The sequence below is a fragment of the Cavia porcellus genome, unplaced genomic scaffold, assembly GCF_034190915.1.
Source record: "Cavia porcellus strain 051 isolate PalLab524CR breed Dunkin Hartley unplaced genomic scaffold, mCavPor4.1 scaffold_22, whole genome shotgun sequence".
Lineage (NCBI taxonomy): Eukaryota > Metazoa > Chordata > Mammalia > Rodentia > Caviidae > Cavia > Cavia porcellus.
In genome coordinates, this window is record NW_026947505.1 from 37525111 (window position 1) to 37546596 (window position 21486).

The window sequence follows — 21486 nt, forward strand, 5'->3', positions numbered from 1 at the left end:
ATAAGTAAAAAGAAATTAATTAACATTTAAGCAACTGCTCCAAGATTTTTCCTATTCATTTCTATGGTATTGCCTGAGATGATCCTGAAGTGATTTTAGGGAATTATTTTTACTTCAGTGGATATGTGGGAGTTCAGATCAGTCCTTTTGATTGATGCTTATTTCAGTTATTTAGTATTATAAATACCAGCTCTGATATTGTTAATACTTTAAAATTTAAAGACAACTCTTGAATTATAAATATATTTTCCAACAGTTCTACATACTCAAAGTTTGACAAATATATTATTGAATAAAGCTGTCAATTATTTTGTTCCATTAACAGCATGACAACTGGTTACTTTAACAAATTCATTCAAAAGATCTCTGACACTCACCTTTGAGAATTGGTACATGTAAAATCTTCCATTGAGATTAGTTTCTTTTTTATTATTTTGGCAGCCACAAAAGCTGATGGATTTGCACTGTACTTCCTTGGAGAGTGCAATAATGTAAGTATCTATATTTAGATTTTTGTGCTCTAGATAAAAAATATTATAAGCTCTTTAAAATGCTTTATATTACAAATAAAAGATGTATGCACTACAATTACCAAGTACTCTAAACTTATATTTTGTTTATATATATAATTAATGCCAATCAAGAATTGCATAGCAACTTTTAAACATAAATCCTTACTACATATTATTTATTTATGTTTTGGTTTGTAGTGTTCTACACCATGAATGGCATTTCTAGAATTTTTGTTTTTTACAAAATTTATTTTCACACTGTGGCCTGTGGTGTCATAGAGGAGAGCTTCTACCCTTTGTATGTACGACCTATGGTAGAATAAATAAAAATGCATGTTTAACACCATCTGTATGATGTATAATACTTTGAAGGTCAGCCCTACAAATGCACTGGAGCAGTTACTGAACCTGGATTCTTATACCATGGCATCTGTGGCTATGGTCATTAATTCCTGCCTGAAATCTGAGCTGTAGCCATTAAGGAGGCTACAGCCCATTGTCAAGTGCAACATACACAGGCATTTTCAAAAGTATTTCAACATGTTCAGTTAACTGATACTTGATTTTTGTGATAGCATTAAAAACATGTACATATTTTAACATAAAGTTAGCATTTATATTTATAACATAGTTATAACATATTTACACATAACATATTTATAACAGTTAATATTTTATTTCTATTTTAAAATTAATTTATAAATTTATTTGACAAATATCTGTACTTCTTACATGTTTGACAATGCTACTTGAGATTTGAGCTGTATTTTTGCACTGTGATACCTATATTCTTGAGGAAGCCAAATATGAGCTGCTGACATTTTATAGCATATCAGTAGAAACAGAGAAAAAAGATGCTATTTTGAATTTTATTTAGTAATGTAATGATACGTGGTGTAAAAGCAGTTGCAGAGAAATACTGGCTAAATTAATTAACTCAAAATTGATCCTCTTTTCCCTGCGATAATATTAGCTTGCTTACATTTGTTGCCCACACGATTAGAGGGCTGTAGGCTTCTTACTCTTGCCCTCTCATGCTTATGTTCCCCTTGCTGTGCTCCTAGACCCTTCCCTGAATCAAACAAGACGTTTGGAATAGTACATTATTCAGACAGTATTACCATTTCCACTTCCAAAGACTAAGCTATTTTCTAGACAATGACAGTATTTTTAAATGGCTAAGCCAGTAAGGTAACAACCAGATATACTTTTCCTGTTGATTTAAAAAAAAATTGTAAAGTATCAGGGCTTTTATTTTTATTTTTTACTTGTCACTTCCCCCACCAATGGTAACCACTATTCTACTCGCAACTTCTGTGAGTTCAACACTTATGAGTCCACACGTCAGTGAGATCTTCCTCTTAGAATATTATGCAACTTTCCATTCCTTTCATGATTGACTGGCATGTAGATGAGCTCCAGGCAGCCTGTAGAGCTGGGTCTTCAGTCCAGGATGGATCTGGGTCTTGGAGGAGCTCAGCAGGTGTTCTGTGTGATGAACTCAATGGTCATGGTAACTGCTCATGTGAACAGAAAAGCCCAAAAATGGACACTGCCCATTCCAGGAAAGCCTCTTTCATTTTGGGCCAAAGAAAGCAGGAGGGTTCCTCTGCCGAGGCTGTGGTGAGATCAACACAGCTAAAGGGGTCAACAGACCCCACGACACTGACTTGGAGAAGCTGGCTTTGTTTCCAAAACCTATGTTGTTCATTGCTGGCTATATTTTTTTACTTTCTTATTGGCAGACTTTATGGAAAAAGCTTTCCTGTCTATAATTTGAAAACTGTAGTTTTGTATGTTCTAGTCTTTTCACTTTACCTACCTTTCACTTCTGTAATTTAAAGGTGGTATCACAGCCTCTGGGATGCAATTTGCAGGTCTCCTTACTCCAAGCTTTTGGGGTAGGTTAAGGGTTTCTGCATCATTCCTTTGGGATCACTCACTCATCCTGTCTTTCCTCATCAAAGAGACTGAGTCTAACTTGCTTCAACATATTGTTCCTGAGAACAGCAGATTGTGTGACAAAATGCAGCTTCCTCTGACGTTTCTAATTTGGATCCGACTGTATTTCTCATAGATCTTAGCTCAGTCTGTTTTTATTTTTTAATGATTTATATGGCTGTGTTGGTGGAATATAAACTTCTTGAAGACAGGGACCTGCCTGCAAGGATAATTTAGGGGCATAATACTGTGCACTTCGCTTGCTTTGTTTTTCTTCTTGTGCATTGCACAGAGGTAGACGGCCCTCTTGCTTTCCTTCAACCAGGATTACTGTCACTAGGAAAAAGCAATGTCTTAAGTCTCACAGACCTGTTTCTTAGGTATGTTTAAATAACTGCCATTTGTTTTGACTTATTTTGCATGTTGGACTTTGCCTACGGGCCATCCCTCTCCCACTTAATGTGCATCTTACAGTATTATCTGCAGGGAGATGGTGCTGATGAGAAACTATCCATTTTTGTTTGATTGACTATGTCTTTATTTCATCCACTTCTTGAAAGATGCTTTTGGAAGACATAATCTCTCTGAAATGGACTACAGTAAAGCTGCTGTTTGTTTCAATGGCTAGTCGCCATTCTTTATGGTGTATTTTATTCCCTAGATAATTTTCAATGTTGTCTTCTGTTTCTTGAAATTTTGCTTCATGAAGTGTATATACCTCTCATATACTGCTTCTAAATAAATATCTTATTTTTGTTGTACCAATCTCTCACAAATGGTGACTTACTTGGTCATGTATTCCATACTTTTCCTTTTGTTTTCTTTGTTTTACTATGAATAATATTCTTCAGAGGGCCTTTAAAATGTAATATCCAGGGTTGTTTCGAAGTTCAGTTTCTGTTCCTTCCTTTCCTAGAGAGAAACGTGCATTTGTTTTTGCTAATTAAGTAAGGTGCTGCCAATTCAGAAACATTGTAAACTGAAGTATCTGGTTCAGATTTTTAGACTAGAAAGTATAGATTTAAATTTCAGTCACGATTATAATTTCACTCAACGAAAAGATTGAAGCTAAACTCTTGTCTCTTATTCACCACATGGCTTTCTTGGGGTAGAATCAGTATATCTAGGCTTTCGTTGATGATCTCAACAAAGAGCCAGATTTGAGTTTCCTCACCTTCAAGGGTTCCTTCAAGATTTCTCTGGATTTCTTTCACTCTCAGCCCAGAGATGCATTATAAAAGACATAAAATATTCTGTATCCAGTGTCTAAATAACTTTTAAAAAATTTTCAAGAGTGCCAAATTATCTCATCTGCTACACTGCTTGGTATAGAAGTTAATATATTTCTAGAATGCAGCTAACTGTATTAAGTAAAATGGAACATTTCTGCACAAGTGAGCTAATACATGTATACCTTCTTTTATCCTTAATTTGAATATGAAAGGTAGCATAATATAATTATAAATATTTTAAAAGTTGTCCCCAGTGTTAAATCATCATAAGAAAGTCTTCCTTAAACTCAGATTTACAAAACAGAAATATATCCTCTATTGACTAAATTATAATAGTTCAATCCAAATAAACAGATAATTTTTGGTAGACATAAACAAATGCCAAGAATTAAGAACAAGATGGAAGGGATTATAAAATTCTTGCAGTTATGAAAGTTTTAATTTCTTTTTATTAATAAGTTAGTAGAAATAAATAGGTCAAAGGTTTCAGTAGTAGAATTTAAAAGTCCATCATTATATTATCAGGAGAAAATACTTAAAGAAAACATAGGAACTGTCAAGGATGGTGGTATGTTCCTGAAATTACAACCAGTCGGGAGACTGAGGCAGGAAGATGGTGCACTTGAGATCAGACTTCTTTCTTAATTTTTTTTTTTTTTAAAGTTCAAGGAGTATAGCTAGCTGAAAGAGTACTTCCCTAGCATGTGCAATGCCCTGGGTTCCATTGTCAGCCCTACCAAAGAAAACACAAAATTTAAGCAGAAGATGGAAAACAAATCAAATTTTAAAAAGTACTAAAAATAAAGCATAAAATATGACTGAGAATCATTATATAGTTATATCAAAATTATAAGTGAGACATGGCTACTAAGAAAAAAATTATAAGTGAGACATAGCTACTAAGAAAAAGACAATAATAAACCTCTTATTTAGTTCAGATTATAATGAAATGAAACTGTCCTGTCTTCTATTTCAGCAAAATGAAAAAAAAAAAAAAAGAAAAAAGCAGATGCTTCAGATCAGTAACAAAGCTTAGCTCAAGGAATAGAAGCGTTAAATTGGAGAAGAAAGTTGGTTTTTATTGGTGAAAGGTTTAATATACAATGGAAGTAGAACTCTAGTTTATACACTAGTTTATACACTAGTTTGTTACTGAAATTTATAAAGTATAACATGCAAGAGTGTTTTCAGTTATTGACAAAAAAAATTTAAAAAAATCTAGAGGACTTTAGTTATATCATTAAGTTTATCCAAATAATATAAACTCATTATTTTAAAGTTTACTGACTTGGGATTCCCTTTCTTTATCAGTTTCAATGCATTTAATCTCCATTCAAGCGTTCTTCTTAGGATTCATATATTAGCAAAATACAACAACAACAAAACTCAAAAGGAAATTAAATCTTTAAAAGTAAACATACTATACCAAGTAATTTCTTGTATAAAGAAAAAGTCAAACATACTTAGTTGAATATTTGGAGAATAATCCACGAAAATAAATTGCAGTATTTCTAAGTCTGAGCAAAGTTGTTCACAGTGAAAAAAACATACCTCCTTAAGCTGCTAAATATTTAACTGTGTATGTAAGAAATATTAATAAGTAATAAAAATTAATTCATTAATTTGACCCATTTTTATTAGCTACTACCACTAGGCAGGTGCTGTTACTGGCACTAAAGATGTATTTTAGGGTATTTAAAATCTCTGCCATTATAATACTCGAATGGTTTGCAGTAACTTTCATGCAGGATTAAGTTACTCTTTGCTGTCCGCATACTGAAATGTCCTCTAGAAGTATTCTGATTGCTTCCTGTTCCATGTCACCTGAGATGGTCACACAAAGAGAGGAGTCACATAAACTACATGTCAAGCAATTCATTTATTTTTTAAAGTGCCATCCTATTTTTCTGGGCTTGAGGGTTTTTTTTTTTTTTTTTGTAGTACATTTTAGGGTTTTTAAAAAATGTTATTTAATTTGTTTTTTCTATTTTTGATTTTCAATTAAAAGCAAAAGGCTAAAACAAAAAATCTCTAACATCTTAGTATTTATGAACTTAAACTCTGGAGGTAGAAAAAAGAAAATTAGAAAAAAAAAAGAAATTGGTATAAGTGAGAAAATCTAAAGACAATACCAATAAATCTTTTTCTAATCTAACCAAGTGTAAGAGAAAACATAGTTGTATGATGTTTCGTCATTAAAATAGAAGTAAAACAATAGATATAGTGAAAATGACAAATTATGGGGGCATGTCTTAGTTACTTTTTGCTTGTTGCTGAGACAAAAATACCTGATTCTCAAAATTCAGGAAGGAAAGATCTATTTAACTTACAGTTTATGGATGTTTCAGTAATTAGCTGGTTACAAGGCAGGGTGGCCTGGCAAAGGGACAACAGTTCAAGGCAGCAGAAGACAGCAAGAGCAAGGAACATGGCTGTCTTCCTCCTTTTGATTGTAGGTATGTAGGCTACCCACCCTAGGGCAGGTATAGCACTCACACCATTTTCCAGCCTTCCTCTTTCACAGGCTCAGGATGTTTACAAGGTGAAGAACCTGGCCTCCTGCCCAGTTACTTACAATTCTCAACTTTTCAAGTTAACACAATGAATCAACCATTACAACATCCTAGGGCACAATCACTACAGAGCATGAGGCTGTAGACCTGCTAGGTCACTTGGTTAAGCTTCTAAACTTTTCATGTTGACAGAGCGTGTCAATCATTTTGGCATGGTTTTCGTACTAATAAATGTGAAAATTAGGTAAAATGGACAGTTTTCAGGACTATAAATTGCCCCATCTAGTGCAAATGGTAGAAAACTGAATAGTCTACTACTAGAGGAATAAATTGAAAATAGTGTTAATATACAACCTCAGCAGACTGCTCTGGAGCACCAGCTGTGGTGAGGCACCGTGCCAGACCTAAGGAGACGGTGAAGCAGATGAGATGGGCTCCTGGGCCACACTGTAGCTCCCTTCTGGGGCAACACCTAGCAAGGAAAATGCCTGTGCTAACCACACTGCCCCAGGGCTGAGGGGAAGAAGGAAACTCTCCAGGAAGCAGTTCAGCTTTGAACAAACTTTTGGTTCTGGAATTGGGTCTGTGAATTCTGATTGGTCACTTAGTAACTGTAATTTTGGCAAGATTCTTAAATTTTCAATTTAAGTTATACTCTTTTGGTTAAAAGTTATAAATGGTATTTTCTCAACAAACCGTTTTAAAGACCTGCTGAGTAACCAGAAATTGTTGAGTGTACAGAGATAAATAAAAAAGAAAATATTTCTTTCATTAAAGAGGGTACAACCAGAGGGAGAGAGAAAAAAAAAAAATCCAACAGTTACAGCACATGATCTCTTATAGTACTAAATGCTTGGGATCATGAATTTGATGGCACTGGATGATATAAAAAGAAATGTGGGACAAGCTAATATTTGAGTACATATTTTAAGACCTGTCACCTTATAGATGAAAAGTGAGGGACTTCTTTAGACAGAAAAAATGATTTTGAGAACTCTGGAGCTATTACTTAACACAATAAATTTTATAACCTGGCCTTTGCAGTGTCTGACATACAAGGTACAGTTGAGATATTTTGTAACAAAAAAAGATTACATTTTTGCATAATTCAGATTTTTACTGATTTTAATCCTTTTCATCCATTTATACTTAGTCACATATTCTAGTTGATGTATGACAATGTTGTCATGATTTTTCATGTGTGATTCATAGCTTTAAGAGCTATAAACTTTATGGAGTTCAACTATGCTTTAAAATTTCACTTCCAAAGTAAAGCCACAAATAGCTTTTCATATATTGATTTTGTATAACTTCTCCCAAGATTTACAGGTTTGATTAAACAATTGTTTTTATTTTATTTGTAAACCCAAGTGGCTAGTTATAGCAATCTATATTCATAGAATACTAAACTAAAAGAGATGCTTCAAAGTTATCTAGTCTTGTCATTTTAGTACTAAGGTAACCAGTGGGTCTGGTGTGATAAATGTCTGTCTAGCTTCATGTGGCTACTTAAAAACTAGTCTTTCCTTGAGCTTAATCCAGAGACTACAGGGGATTTTACTCTATATGCTTTCCTCAGTGATACGGTTGTACTCTTCCTGCCCTGTTAAATTTAAAGACATAGAATTTTCCTTCCTTCATGTCCACTGATTTTTATTACCCCAAAACTGAAAAAATACATTTGTTGTTTGAGATACAAATTGGAGGAAAAAATTAAGAGAGGAATCCATGTTTTAACTTTAGTACATATACCTTAAAATTTCCTGGTATTTCATGGCTTGTATTTGGAGTGGTAGTTTGTATTAATTGTGTGATTTCACAATTGTATAATGGACTCTAGCAGGTTTATTTCAAGTTGTAGGTCAATGTGGGTTGCTAATGGCTCACACAGCTCTAAATTTGTTTACTATCGAGTGCCATCTAGTGTCCTGTAAGAAAATAGCAGCCCGTTTTTTTCCTTCTAGCAAGTATTTCTAAAATTTGTGTTTTACTATTAAAATGAAATTTTAAGAATAAAATGATCTTTGAATTGTATGTAAAAATGAAGATAAAATGTTTTTAGCAAGTGAAATAGATTTATTTATTTATTTTCTATTAGATTAGATTATTCCATTTCTTTTTTTTTATAAATTGTGTGTCTGTTTTCTTGTTCAGTTTCCACAAAATTCATTTATATTTCCAGAACTTTTGTAATTTGAATATTTTGCCCTTTCAGTGAGCCCAACCCTTTGGTTTTGACCTCAACCCCCAATCTCTTGTAGTTTAAATAACTTTTAAAAACGTAAAATTTTGCTGTTAGCATATAATTTTGACCAGTTTATAATGAGTTTCTTCAAAAAATTGCATAACTTTCCTCAGGTCCTTTCTTGGAATTTGGATTCATTTCCACTCTCTGGGCCATCTCTCACCTTCTACTTGGGAGGGGAGATAAAGGGTCAGGTCACCTCAAGAGCTCTGCAGGGCTCAGGAATGGCAGGAGCCCTCCCTGCAGCTAAAACCTGCAGGGCAGCTGAGTTTTTCTATAGAAAAGACAGAGATAGTTGGAGCTGAGGACTTTGGATCTTTTCTCCATTTTTAGGTGTAATATTTATCTTTGGTCTCTAAAAATGCTTTATTAATAAATGTTATATAAATTTACACAGAATTAGAGTAGGGATTACCTTTTAACATTTGATTAATCAGTGGCTCTTATAGATAAATCAGGTAGCATAAACACATACACAGGAGTACTAACACTACAAAATATTGTCTGCTGATACTTTCATGTATCCCTCTATGAAAATAATGATTATACTATTTTGTTCTTATTGACCTAAATACATCAATTAAATCTTTAGTACAATAATTATTTTACTTGCTGTTGAAAAATAGTTTGTTTTCTTTACATTAATGCATTAATAGAGACCCTCCAAGGAAAAAAGGCAAACTGTATTTTACAAAATAAGTTATAATTATTTTGAGGTATTACCATTGTTGATCACCTTGTATTATGTTTTCACATTATCTATTATGTCCACCCTTTTGACTTGACCGATTCTGTTCTGTTATGTCACATTTGGTTTTACTCTCTTCCAAAAAAGTAATAAGAACCGTGAGAACAATGAAACCCAAAATGTGTAATAGTCATTGTACAAAAGAGAGGAAAAGAAAGTGCTCTAAATTATATAACTGCATGTATGTTTTAAGTGTATAAGATAGAATATGATATCACAGAGTTTTATTGGATCATTGAACAGAACTGTTTGCAGTATCATTGATGGAATGTCCACTTTACAAGCTTTAATTTTGTGACTTGAACAATTATTTCTAAGATGACAATATGTAATCCATTAACTAGTAATTTCCTACTGTTCATTTTTTTTCTGCAAATCTGTATAACTTGTACCCTTTCTCTGCTTTTTTTTTCTTTTCTCCTTAAATAAAATTAAAAAAAAAAAAAGAACTAGGGCAAGACTTGTCTTTCCAAATCATAAATGTGTTATAAAGCATAAAGTAATTAAACCATTACATGCCGAGGGCTCGGGTGAGAAAAAGAAAAAGAGAAAAATCCAAAGCTACTATTGGAAACTTGCTTCAGAGTTTACTTTATCATTAATAGGACATTCCTTTTTAAGAGTTCTCTAAACCATTCAGTTCACTTTAAGTTCATTTCCTGTAATTCTGTCTTGGTAGGGCAAAGGAACAGTTGCTCAGCATCCTCTTTATGACTTTCCCTTAGTTTGAGAAAATAATTGTCAATTCTGGTTTTTATTCAGGCTAAATATAACATCACTTTTAATGTTTTCTTGCATTCATCTCTCTTCCCTGTTCTTGAATCATTTTTTCTACTTTTCTCTCAATTGTAAGAAAAGGTGATGCCTGACTTATGGTCAACCACTGATCAGTACCAAACCTAATGAAAGTCTTCTATGCCGTATATGTATTGGTACATGTTAGAAGCACAACTTTAAAAGCAGCAGCCAAAAATAAAAGCAGTGACAAAATTATTTGTACCCTTCTAAAAATAATTTTATCATCCTGTACATATTATTTGTAAGTGTATGCCCAGGGGCTGGAGATTTAGCTCAGTGGCATAAGCACCTGCCTTGCAAGCAGGTGGTCATGAGTTCCATCCCAGTACCAATTAAAAAACAAAACAAAACAAAACAAAATAAAAAAACTTTGATAGGTCTAAGTGTATGCCCAGTACTGAAACATACTGTATTAATTAGGTTTAATCCTTTACAAAAGAACCACTTAGGTATATTTTCCACATGCATTGCCCTTAATAGCAAATGCTAATTAGCCATAGTCCTAACTGTGAGGACATGCTTGGGAACAAATATGTCTTGAATTTAGTTCCTAGTTCCTTATAATGGTGATTTATTTAAAGATGCCAGAGTTAAGCCAATGCTCGCCTCTCCCTTTGACTCCTTATTGACTTGAGCGTGGAGTTTGAAGGTACAGAGCTCCTTCACTGGTGAGTGTGACATATTTGAAGAAGGAGTTCTCTAATGTTACAAAGCTCAAAACTCATTCATCTTAGAGCTGTGCTAGTAAACAGCAAGTATTAATAGGAATAATAGTCACCATTCATTGCAATTTATGTTAAGAGAGTTGTCAGTTGTCTGGCATTTATTGCTTCAGAGTCATTAACCTTTAAATCATACCAATGCCATTTAACCTAAAAGTAAAGTGCAGTATAGGGTGCTTAATATTTTAAAAATAAGACTATCATGATACTACTATGTTTAAACAGTGCCTGCCAACTTAGGTGATTTGTTTTAGTTGGCAGTTCTTAACTTAACCCAGTTATTTAAAAAAGATTCGATTTTGTCAAAAGAACTGACCCTGATATTTTTGAAAGCAGGTGTATTTGAAAATACTGCTCTCCTGTTCAGTCATTTGAGAGAGAAGGATCATAAGGTTATCATAATTTTACACAGAGGAGGACAAATTTTTCAAGCATGTCCTGAATGTGCCACTTTGTGACATGTCAGTTTAAGCAGTGTGAACAATTGAATCTTAAAAAATAATGATCTTTAGAAGAAATACTTTTCTTTAAAATGAAAAGCACAGGCAAAGCATTGACTCACAGCTGCCTGTGCTGTCTTCAGACATGCTGTTCAAGTGTAAGGGGAGTTTGATCTCTGCCTTGGTTTACGATGTGACAGTTTTAAGGATGTAGTTTTTTTCTCGTTTTACTATTTCTAGGTATCAAGCAGGAGTCTATTTCAAGAATTTTTCTGTGTCTATTCATTTAAGTCCTTAAACATTTCAAACCTGTATTTTGCATAAATTAGAAACATGAGCGAGAGTTTCCCTTAGTTTAACAGATACTTCTATTTATTCACCTTTCCTCATCTGTGTTTTCTCCTTTATTTGGCTCACAGAATTTTCATAGGTATGAAGTAATACCCAGGTGTCATTTGGTGTAGTATACAGGATAGCCTAGAAAATACATTCTTTTTTCCCTTTCCTATCCTAGAGTCTGTGCGTATTCACACCACCTGGAATAAAGGAAGGAAAACCCCGGCTCATCCCTGCAGGGCCCATAACCCAGGGCACTACCATCTCCGCTTATGTGGCCAAGTCCAGGAAAACCCTGCTCGTAGAAGACATCCTTGGGGTAAAGGGTTTTCAATTTTGTGACAGTTCTAAACTGAAGTATTTACTTAAAAGAGAGAATGTATTACTTTGATATTGTTTTAAGCATTTTCATAAACATGATAAATATTAAATCAAGTTACAGATGTGTAATGAATTTGTTTTTAAATTAATGTTTATACTTCAAAAATTGTATTTTGTGTATGCACTGTGAGATAGATTTGAAGAGCTCTTATTTCAATATATGCTACTAACTTTAAACTCAGAAATATGTGTTTCTACTGGGCATGGTGGCACTTGCCTGTAGTCTAAGCACTAAGGAGGCTGAGGCAGGAGGATGGCAGTGCGTTTAAGGCCAGACTGAACTACATAGTGAGACCCTGTACATCTTGCCGGGATGTACTTGAGTGAGTTAATAGTTGCTGTATAACAGACTACCCCAGATTTTAGTGGTGTCGTACAGTGGCTACTTGTTATTTCTTGTGAGTCTCATGGCCACTTGTTTCTCATGAGTCCCAGGTCTAGCCCCTTCCGCTGTTCTGGCTGCCATTGGCTAGTCTTGCCCATGAGTGTGAGGTCAGCAGGCCAGCAGGTAGCGCTGGCTACTGCTGCTCTCAGATGGCCTCAGCTCTCTGTGCATCTCTCACTGCACTCCAGTATGGCCAGCCAGACGTGCTCTTGCATGGTAGAAAGAACCTGGGAGAAGTGAAATTGCAGGTTTTCAAATTTGTGCCAAATCAACTTTCTTGTCTTCCCATAAGCCAGAACAGATAACCTGAGCAGGCTCACACTTAGTGTTGGAGGGAGAGTAAAAGTGATTTGGATGCAGACAGACATAACACAACAGACCTTATCATGCTGTTACTCTGCTGCGGTGTATACATGCAGACTTTTTAATGAAATGCCTCCACAAGGAGCATGACTTTGAATGTGACAAGTGTAAAGAAGTTCATAGATAAAAGGAATTTGTACTGGAAGAGCAGTAAATTGGAGTCCTGAAACCTGAATGTTAATTGTGGTTTTGCCACTGATTACCACTATCACTTTGAATAATTGGGTAGTTAATTTTTATGAAAAGAGAAAGTATGAGGATAAGGGAAAGTAAGATTAAAAGTAAAGTCTATTGTATAGGTAAGTTTTTCATTTGTACAAGTATAGATTTATACTGTTTTTGGTTCACAGAAAGTTCTGATTCATGCCCATTAGCTTCATATAGATAATAGAAATTGAATAAGTAGAGTTGGTGTTTCTGATATTAATTCATCTTATCTCCCTGTACTTCCTTTGCGTGATTTTGTTAAGCTTGGAACTTGTCAGCAAACCAATTTCTAGTCTTCTTTTTGTACTGGGAATTGAACTCACGACCTCACGCTTGCCAGGCAGGCGCTTATGCTGCTGAGCTAAATCCACGGCCCCCAATTTCTATTCTTAAATAAAGTAAATAATTGAGACTTATTAGATATTTGAATACTTAATATGGGCTTTTGAATTTTAATTAAACTGACTTGTCAACATAGATCTTCATGTTATTCTCACTTTAAAAATAGAAAAGATGTATATATGTAATATTCTTCATGTAGCGTTTGCATGAAAAGTGATTTTCACTACCACATTATATCTGTGAAGGCTTGGATAGTTCTGGCATGGAAGATGATGCATGAGCATCAGTCTTTATAATTACTATTATTATTGCATCGAATTCACATACACTATTTACTCGTAAAATGTAGACTGTATAAGGATAAAGCAACATTGAAGCAGTATTGGGGGATAATTTCCATATTGCTAACACTAGGCATTTTGAACAAGATATATTGTAAATGCCATCATTTGGTTTTCCTTTGAAAAGAATTTATTATTAAGTCCACAGGGGCTGGGGATTTAGCTCAATGGCATAAGCACCTGCCTGGCAAATGCGAGGTCATGAGTTCAATATCCAGAACCAAAAAAAAAAAAAAAAGTTCACCGTATCATTCCCCCCATCTATGATAGAAAGAGGGCATAACATAACTTGTTTTTTTCTTACTGAATTTATGTCTTTTCCGCTTTTGCTTTTCAGGACGAGCGATTTCCAAATGGTACTGGACTGGAATCAGGGCCTCGTATCCAGTCTGTTCTCTGCTTGCCAATTGTCACTGCAATTGGTGATTTGATTGGCATTCTCGAGCTGTACCGGTACTGGGGCAAGGATGCCTTCTGCCTCAGTCATCAGGAGGTGAGGCCTGGCACACTGCTGCCTAGGACTGGTGCCACAGCTAGCTCATCTCTGGTGACTGTTAATATTGTGTGAATGAGTGAATGAATATTTAAAACCGCAGTTTGCTTCACAGTGTCTTGGTTCTGATAATGATTTAAAAGAAACTGATTCTGCAGCTCTTTATATGAGGAACTGATTAAATTAGAAATGTCATCTTTTCTCTCTAATAAAATGTTTTACCAATAATATTAAGTCACGCCCTGAATCAAATAAACCAGTAGGAGGACTTGGAAAAGTTTTTACCTAATAGTTATCTTTATGTCTTCTTAAAAAGTCCTCTTGCTGTATTGTGTTCTAAAAAAAAAGTTTTAAGGTTAAACGTATCAGAAAGACATTCCCTATTCACTGAATTAGAGTTGGCTCATGAATGCTAGCCCCAGATCCTAAAATGTTAGCTCTCTCACATCCAGTGTGAACCAGGGCCCTGCAGTGGCCTCTTGCTGTCCACTGACCGAGTGAGCCCATCTCTTTCACCCAACCTGGGTCTGGGGTCATGAATGGTTACCACCTTGCTTCTCACCTGCACTGAGGGCTCCGGAGTGCCCTTTCCTCTGTCCTGCCTGTTTTTCCTGTGGCATCTGTTGCCCCCGATGCCTACACATTGCTGTCTTTCTCTGTTGTTATCTGACCCATTCCCAGTGAGGACAGGAAGTGCTCTGGCCATTCTGTTTTTACTGCTCTGCCTCCAGCACACAGAATGCTGCCTGGCACCCAGTAAGAAGTATGTGTTACATGAATAAACAGTTTTTAAAATGTAGAACAGATAGTAATTTGAAAACTTGTCAGCAACTGTATACACATAACATTTGCTTCTTAGAAATGCATAATTTAAAATGGTCTTTGGAAACCTGATAATATTTTTGTTAAACTGAATGATTTTCACTTTTATTTTAAAATGATTGGGCAGCAGCTCTGTTAATCAATTGAGCTTGCATTTTACCCAATTTTAAGATGAAGAAGAGAACATTAAACTCAAATCCAATATAAGGGGAAATTATAAAAGAGAAACTTTGCTCATATCTGGTACTTTATTTTCCACAAAATATTCAAAAGCACAGTGACCTCAGAAAATTTGTCATTGTGTGACTAATAAAACTTTATTACATATAATATTTTTATTGTTTTTGTTTTAGGTTGCAACAGCAAATCTTGCCTGGGCTTCAGTAGCAATACATCAGGTGCAGGTGGGTCTGCAGGCTTGGTTTATAGTTGCCCTTCTTTGACAGATGACTACTTTGAGCATTTGGGAGTAGAATACAGCTTAATAAATAATGTAGCACTTTATATTTTGATATTTCACTGTTTCTAAAAATTTGTATTTGTTTGTTCTCCTATATTTACTTATTCCTCTTAAATACATTTCAGTTATGTTTTCTCTCTCCATATAGATTATATTTTATAAATCATATATGCAATAAATGATAATGTGCCCCACTATGGTTTTTGCCTTTCTTTGAAACCCTAGAAACAATCTCCTACTGGGAAGTTTGTTAATATTTTTATGATTTTGTTCCCTAATTTAGATTATCCTATAGACTCAATTGTAAACGAAGCATTAATCCTAACTTTAAGACCTATAGTTACTATGAAAATATGGTATAAATTAAGAATCACTGGCTACTTAAAGTTTCCCTGGTAACTAGACTTTAAAGTTCAGGAACACAATAGCAATGTAGCATTTTGTGTCTCTGTGTTTTCTCTTTTCTCCCTCCATTTGTCTTGTTTACTGTTTCAGGAAAGGGAAACCCAGGTTGATGAGGAACTGTATGATAGAAAAATAGGACTAGGGTAGTATGTAGAATGAATAGCAAGGACTCCTGAGATTACCAAGTATAGGTAGATTATGTTCCTAATTACAATTTTTTAAAGTATGAAGTAATTGTGAACAGCAAAAGGGGGTAATCTACTTTAAATCTAAATGCTGGCTCTACTACCTAGTAACTCTGATTCCTGAGTAAGGTTAGGTTTTTAACTTCTTTGTGCTCAGTAATCAAGTGTTAAGTTTCAAATATAGTTATGTGGTTACTAAATGAGATAACTATACAATGTTCAGAACTGTATCTAGTACATCAGTGCTCAAACATTAATAGTAACTGGTATTATGTGATCAGCCTAATGATTGTTATATATCATACTAATTCTGAAAGTCCTACTTTAAATAAGTGAAAGTGTCTTATAACAGCCATTGTTTTATATGGCAGGTATGCAGAGGTCTTGCCAAACAGACTGAATTGAATGACTTTCTACTAGATGTATCAAAGTAAGTGCTCCTTCCAAGGGATGCAGTACTTTTATTAATCAGTGGTTTTACATGCAGGTCTTGATGATGATAGATTGCAGCCACCACCAATAACTTTATTATAGAAGTAATATGGGAAGAATATAAAATTATATCCTAATCCATCTTAAGTGAGGAATTGCAGATACATATGTCATGAGCTTGATTTTCAATTTGATATATTTCGAAATAGACTCTTAGAATGCTAAGAGTACGCTAAAAACTTATACTTTTTAGGAGAATATTGACAGCAGTAGAAGTGTCTCACTAAAATTTCTTCCAAATGCCCTGTCTGGCATTTTCTAGTAAATGTCACTTTAACAGTGTTAAGTGTTTTAACTTTTCTGTGTCTAGTATCTCAGATATCTTTTGACAAAATATTCCATTTCCCTGAAGTTTGATCTAGAAAAAATACCTCAGGTTGGTGGTGAAAGTAATTATAGATACTTATTTAATTCCAGGTTGATGTTTGTTTTGCTTTCTTCAGGAGAGATCTATGTATCTGATCTGTCACATTAATCATCAAAACCTAAAAAACATCCCAGCATGTGGCAACCTCAAGGACACATCCTCCTGCAAGTTTACTAAAGGAATAATGCTCATATTCTTCCCCAGTTTTTAAGAAGTATAATTGTAGCTTCCACGTTGCTGGGGTGGCATAATAATAGTACCTCTCAAAAGTATTGGAATACTTGTGAATGATTAGCCTTGAGTTCATATTACCTCTATTTTGTGAAATGTAAAAATAGAGAAATGTAAAACTGATGAAATTATTTTGTGGTCACCTAAGCCAACTATCTTTTTAAAAACAAATTTAAATGTATCTCTAGGATGCCTGATTATATTACTTCAAAGCACAAGGAAAGGAAAGTAATCCACGGCTCTGACTGATATATTTACATTTATATTTACCTGGCTATTCTAGCCAGGCAGGCATCTATGTGTCTGAGCTAAATCCCAGGCAAGGAACCAGAGTCTTTAAGACAATAATAAAGTTTAATTTATTTCTTTAAGAAAATATTGTTTCTACAAAAGGACAAGAATCAAAAAACATATATATTCATGCTTATTTACATATAGACAAATCTAGAAAATGTGTTAAAAGTTTAATATGTACTAGACATCAAATAGAATACTTACAAGATTTATGTTTCTGTTTTTCAGAACATATTTCGATAACATAGTTGCAATAGATTCCCTACTTGAACACATAATGGTAGGTCACTTTTTTCTTTTAAAATGATTTTATTTTAATCCACGATCCTAATATGTGTGTGACATCTTGTGCATATTAGGAATAGATTCTTTTAAGTACATTTTATGAAAATGTGGTGCTTAAAAATCCATTTTGGTATACTTGTCACTTGTATTGAAATTTAGGGAAAGGTGCTATGGATAACATTTTTACAAAACTTCACAGTCTTTTTTCCTTTATTTAACAGAGAGGTGAGCTTTGAAAAGACTTTTAATTCTTTTTCATTGCTTTTATATATAGGTACTTTTTGCATATAAGTTGTATTAGGGATTCCCAATTGTTTCTTCTTGATCTTAAAGTTCATTTTGCTTAACTTTAATCTTAATTATCCCTCTACCCAAACAGGCACTTTGAGCCAAAAGGCATAAGAAACAGAGATAAAACCATATTTGCTATGTTACTATTTTAATGCCCTATGTTCCCAGTCCTCAAAATAGTGAATGTGTGAGCCACACATATGGTAATATTTATGCCCTGCTATGCATGCAATTTGATAAAAGCGCCTTTTATTTCTCATTTTATGGTCCATTTTCAAAATACAGTCGACTGCAATAAGCAGTTTCTTCACAGAGAGGTAGCCTGATATGCATTGTTTTATTTTTCCTTGACATTATAAAAATAAATGTCCTGTATTATTGTACAGGGTCATGTAGAGATAGCAAGTTAATTGAGAACAATCACATGTTAGCAGTAGGGGTTACTGATTTCAGTACATTCCTTTTGTGATTTGTTATCTTAATAGTTTCACATGAAAAAATAATTAATTGTACATTTAAGTAACTTTTCTTTTATAGAAAAATGTTCAGAATTTGTACAGCTGGGAATAGAATTAAGAATAGAAATACATAATATACACTGATGTACCACTTAGATTAGTGACATAAGAAGCACCTTAATAAAAGGTTAGCCCTTTATTATTAATATTGTTTGAGAAGTATATTTTTGAACTATAATTCATGTATCATCATTCAGTGTATTCAGTATTATCACGTAATGTTGAAAAACTCTACATAGCTGGTGTGAAACATATTCAGTTATAATATATTCTTAACTCATGGGTTTCTTGTAGTATTTATTTTCAACTTGACATCTGCTTTACGTAACATTGTTCAACGGTTTTCTTATGTTCTGTTGGTGGTACTATTGATACTGAATTATGCTACACTCAAAATGAGTTAAGAAATGTTCTGTTCTTTTCTATGACTAAAGTGGTTTAAATAATCTATGAATTATTTATTACTTTAAAATTTGATATAAATTAGCTGTAAATCTATTTGGATCTTATTAGGATACAAACCTCTGATTCTCCTTCTGATTTCATTTGTGGTGTTTATCTCTTCAAATTTTCTTTTCTTTTCCTTTTTGGATCTTATTCCTCTTTCAGTTTTTATTATTTTTTACTAGAGAGACAGTGCGTTATTTACAAATGTGAGTCCGATTTTTTTCCCTTATGAGGATAGTCTGGTGTCTTGTTTCTTGGTTATCTCCAATCAGTTCCTCTAGCAGGTAGTAAATAGCAGGAGTGATGAAATGATGAATCCTTGACAGCCTCTGCTCTTGCTGAGTTTACAAGGAGACAGACGCAAATCAAGTATCAGGGGAATGTAAAAGTGCTGTCACAAGTAGGGCTTGGATGTGAAGGCTGTGCTTGGAATGCTCATGCAGATCTGACCTCCACGGGAAGGTGGGGCAGGCTTTTTTGATGCTGTCACCAACGTCCAGATGTGTGGCGGTGACCAAACCAAGGTGGACCCAGAGAAGGGAGCAGCAGTTTTTGTGGTTTAGAAAACCACAGTTTATTGTATAAACTTTGTATTGTATTGTATATTTTTTTGACAAATTTATTAATATTAGCAGTTTTTGTGGCTCACCGGAAAGCCTACAACATCAGCCTGAATGAAAGTGTTGTTCACTTTGAGGCTTGGAAGCCAGAGTGTATGTGATCAGATTTGTCTTTTGAAAATAGAATTGTGGGTTAAACTAAGAGAGATGAGGGGAATGAGGTTAGAATTACTTTTTTTTATTTTTATTTTTTAAAGGCTAGTCAAGTGAAGCAGTAGAGTGGAGAAGGAACAAAGAAATCTGTAACTGGTTGTGATCAATTAGTTGTGAGGTTAGAATTTCTGAGAGGCCTTTTCATAATGAAGATCAGATTTCATTTTTCTGGGTGAGCAAATCTGGATTATCTGTAAGTTCCTAGGAAATTATTCTATCTACTTCAGTTTCTCAATAGGGTGATCCTCACATTTTGGAGAAGCAGTTTGTCCTTAACAAGATGATCTTGTGCATGGTCAGGATAGCATCCTTTGCCCCAAAGGAATGAACACTGTGAGGACCTTCTCCTTACCTGCGTCACCAAGCCATGGCCCTCCATTTGTTTCCAGATGTTCTGTGGCCAAGTGTGTCCACTGCTAGTTGAGAATCAGCAAATTAAACTTTCAGGTTAATTTTAACTTATTTTTGGATATGTCAGTATTCTTATCTAAACACATCTACTAAAATCAGTTTGAGAAAATAAAAGGGAGAATTTACAGGCTGACTTCACTGAAAAACCCTTAAATATTCAGAGTTTTTAAATTATTGAGCATGAGGACTTGCCTGTATTTCCAGTGTGTGTGCGTGCGTGTGTGTGTGTGTGTGTGTGTGTGTGTCTGTGTGTGTGTGCGTGCGTGTGTCTGTGTGTGTGTGTCTGTGTGTGTGTGTGTGCGTGTGTGTGTGTGTCTCTGTGTGTGTGTGCGTGCGTGTGTGTGTCTGTGTGTGTGTCTGTGTGTGTGCGCGTGCGTGCGTGCGTGTGTGTGTGTGTGTGTGTGTGTGTGTGAGCCTCTGTTAAGTTTCCACTGTGAGCTCTGCTTTTTCCAGTCAGCTGTCCTCATGCCATGACAGGTACGCTCTGCTAGCCTTATGCTTACGTGTATAGTGGAGTTTTCTAACAAGATTAATTAGCCATCAGTGTCTTAGATCACTCATTTCACAAAATTTTCTTTACTTGCCTTCTTACTTGCTCCCCCTCCATATTTTTTGCATATATGAATGTTTATGGCAGGCATTACTCATGCATTAATTCTATTTTTATTTTTTTATTAATTTTGATACTGGGAATCAAACTCAGGACCCTGTGCTTGCCAGGCAGGTACTGCGCTGCTGAGCTATATCCTCACCCCACCCCATCACTGTTTTTAAAATTATTCTTTTTGTATTTTACCTCTAATATTTTAGAAGTTATTTAGCAACAAACTTTATAGTTTCAGTATAATACTGGTGATGCTTTTGTTCACCAGTCGTTCTTGGAATTGACTTGCCCTTGCTTCCTCACATCGGTCTCTATGTCTTTCTACTTGAGCGCAGCTCCCATTCAACAGAGTCCAGTGATAGGAATTCGCTGAGTACTGTGCACTTCTGAAGTTGTCTATTTTGCTTTATGTGTAAACAATTGGTTGACTTGGTAAACTCTATTACCACAATATGTATAGGGTTTTTTGGGTTTTTTTGTTTGTTTTTTGGTAGTGGGATTCAAACTTAGCTCAGTGGCATAAGCTTTTGTCTGGCAAGTGCAGCTTCTATCACCAGACTGTGTCCAGGTACTGTTTTAAGTCCTTTTTGTATATTTTTTGACAAATTTATTAATATTAGCAGCAAACAATGAAACTTCTGTCTCTTCAGATACACACACACACACACACACACACACACACACACATACATACACACACACACGCCATGTCTTTTTCTTGCCTAACTGCACATTAATAATTATACTTTACCTATGTTTTATTCATTAAGGTCATTTTCTTAGCCTTAATGGAATGGTTCTGATATTTTACTCATATTATATTATTTAGTATTATGTAGATGATTAGTTTAAAAAATATTAAGCCTTATATAGATACTGAATTTTTTCTGCAATCTTGGTGA

At 34.6% G+C, this 21486-nt stretch overlaps 1 protein-coding gene across 6 annotated transcripts in view; it reads left to right on the forward strand.

Annotated features, from left to right (window-relative positions):
- Pde10a (phosphodiesterase 10A) overlaps positions 1-21486 on the forward strand; it is a 566879-nt gene that overhangs the window by 479385 nt on the left and 66008 nt on the right. For all 6 annotated transcript variants that reach the window (XM_063233086.1, XM_063233084.1, XM_063233083.1 and 3 more), the window contains 6 exons: positions 442-491; positions 11666-11806; positions 13844-13999; positions 15175-15225; positions 16243-16301; positions 17484-17535. In XM_063233086.1, the coding sequence (XP_063089156.1) occupies positions 442-491; positions 11666-11806; positions 13844-13999; positions 15175-15225; positions 16243-16301; positions 17484-17535 (509 nt within the window). The remainder of the gene's footprint in view (positions 1-441; positions 492-11665; positions 11807-13843; positions 14000-15174; positions 15226-16242; positions 16302-17483; positions 17536-21486) is intronic.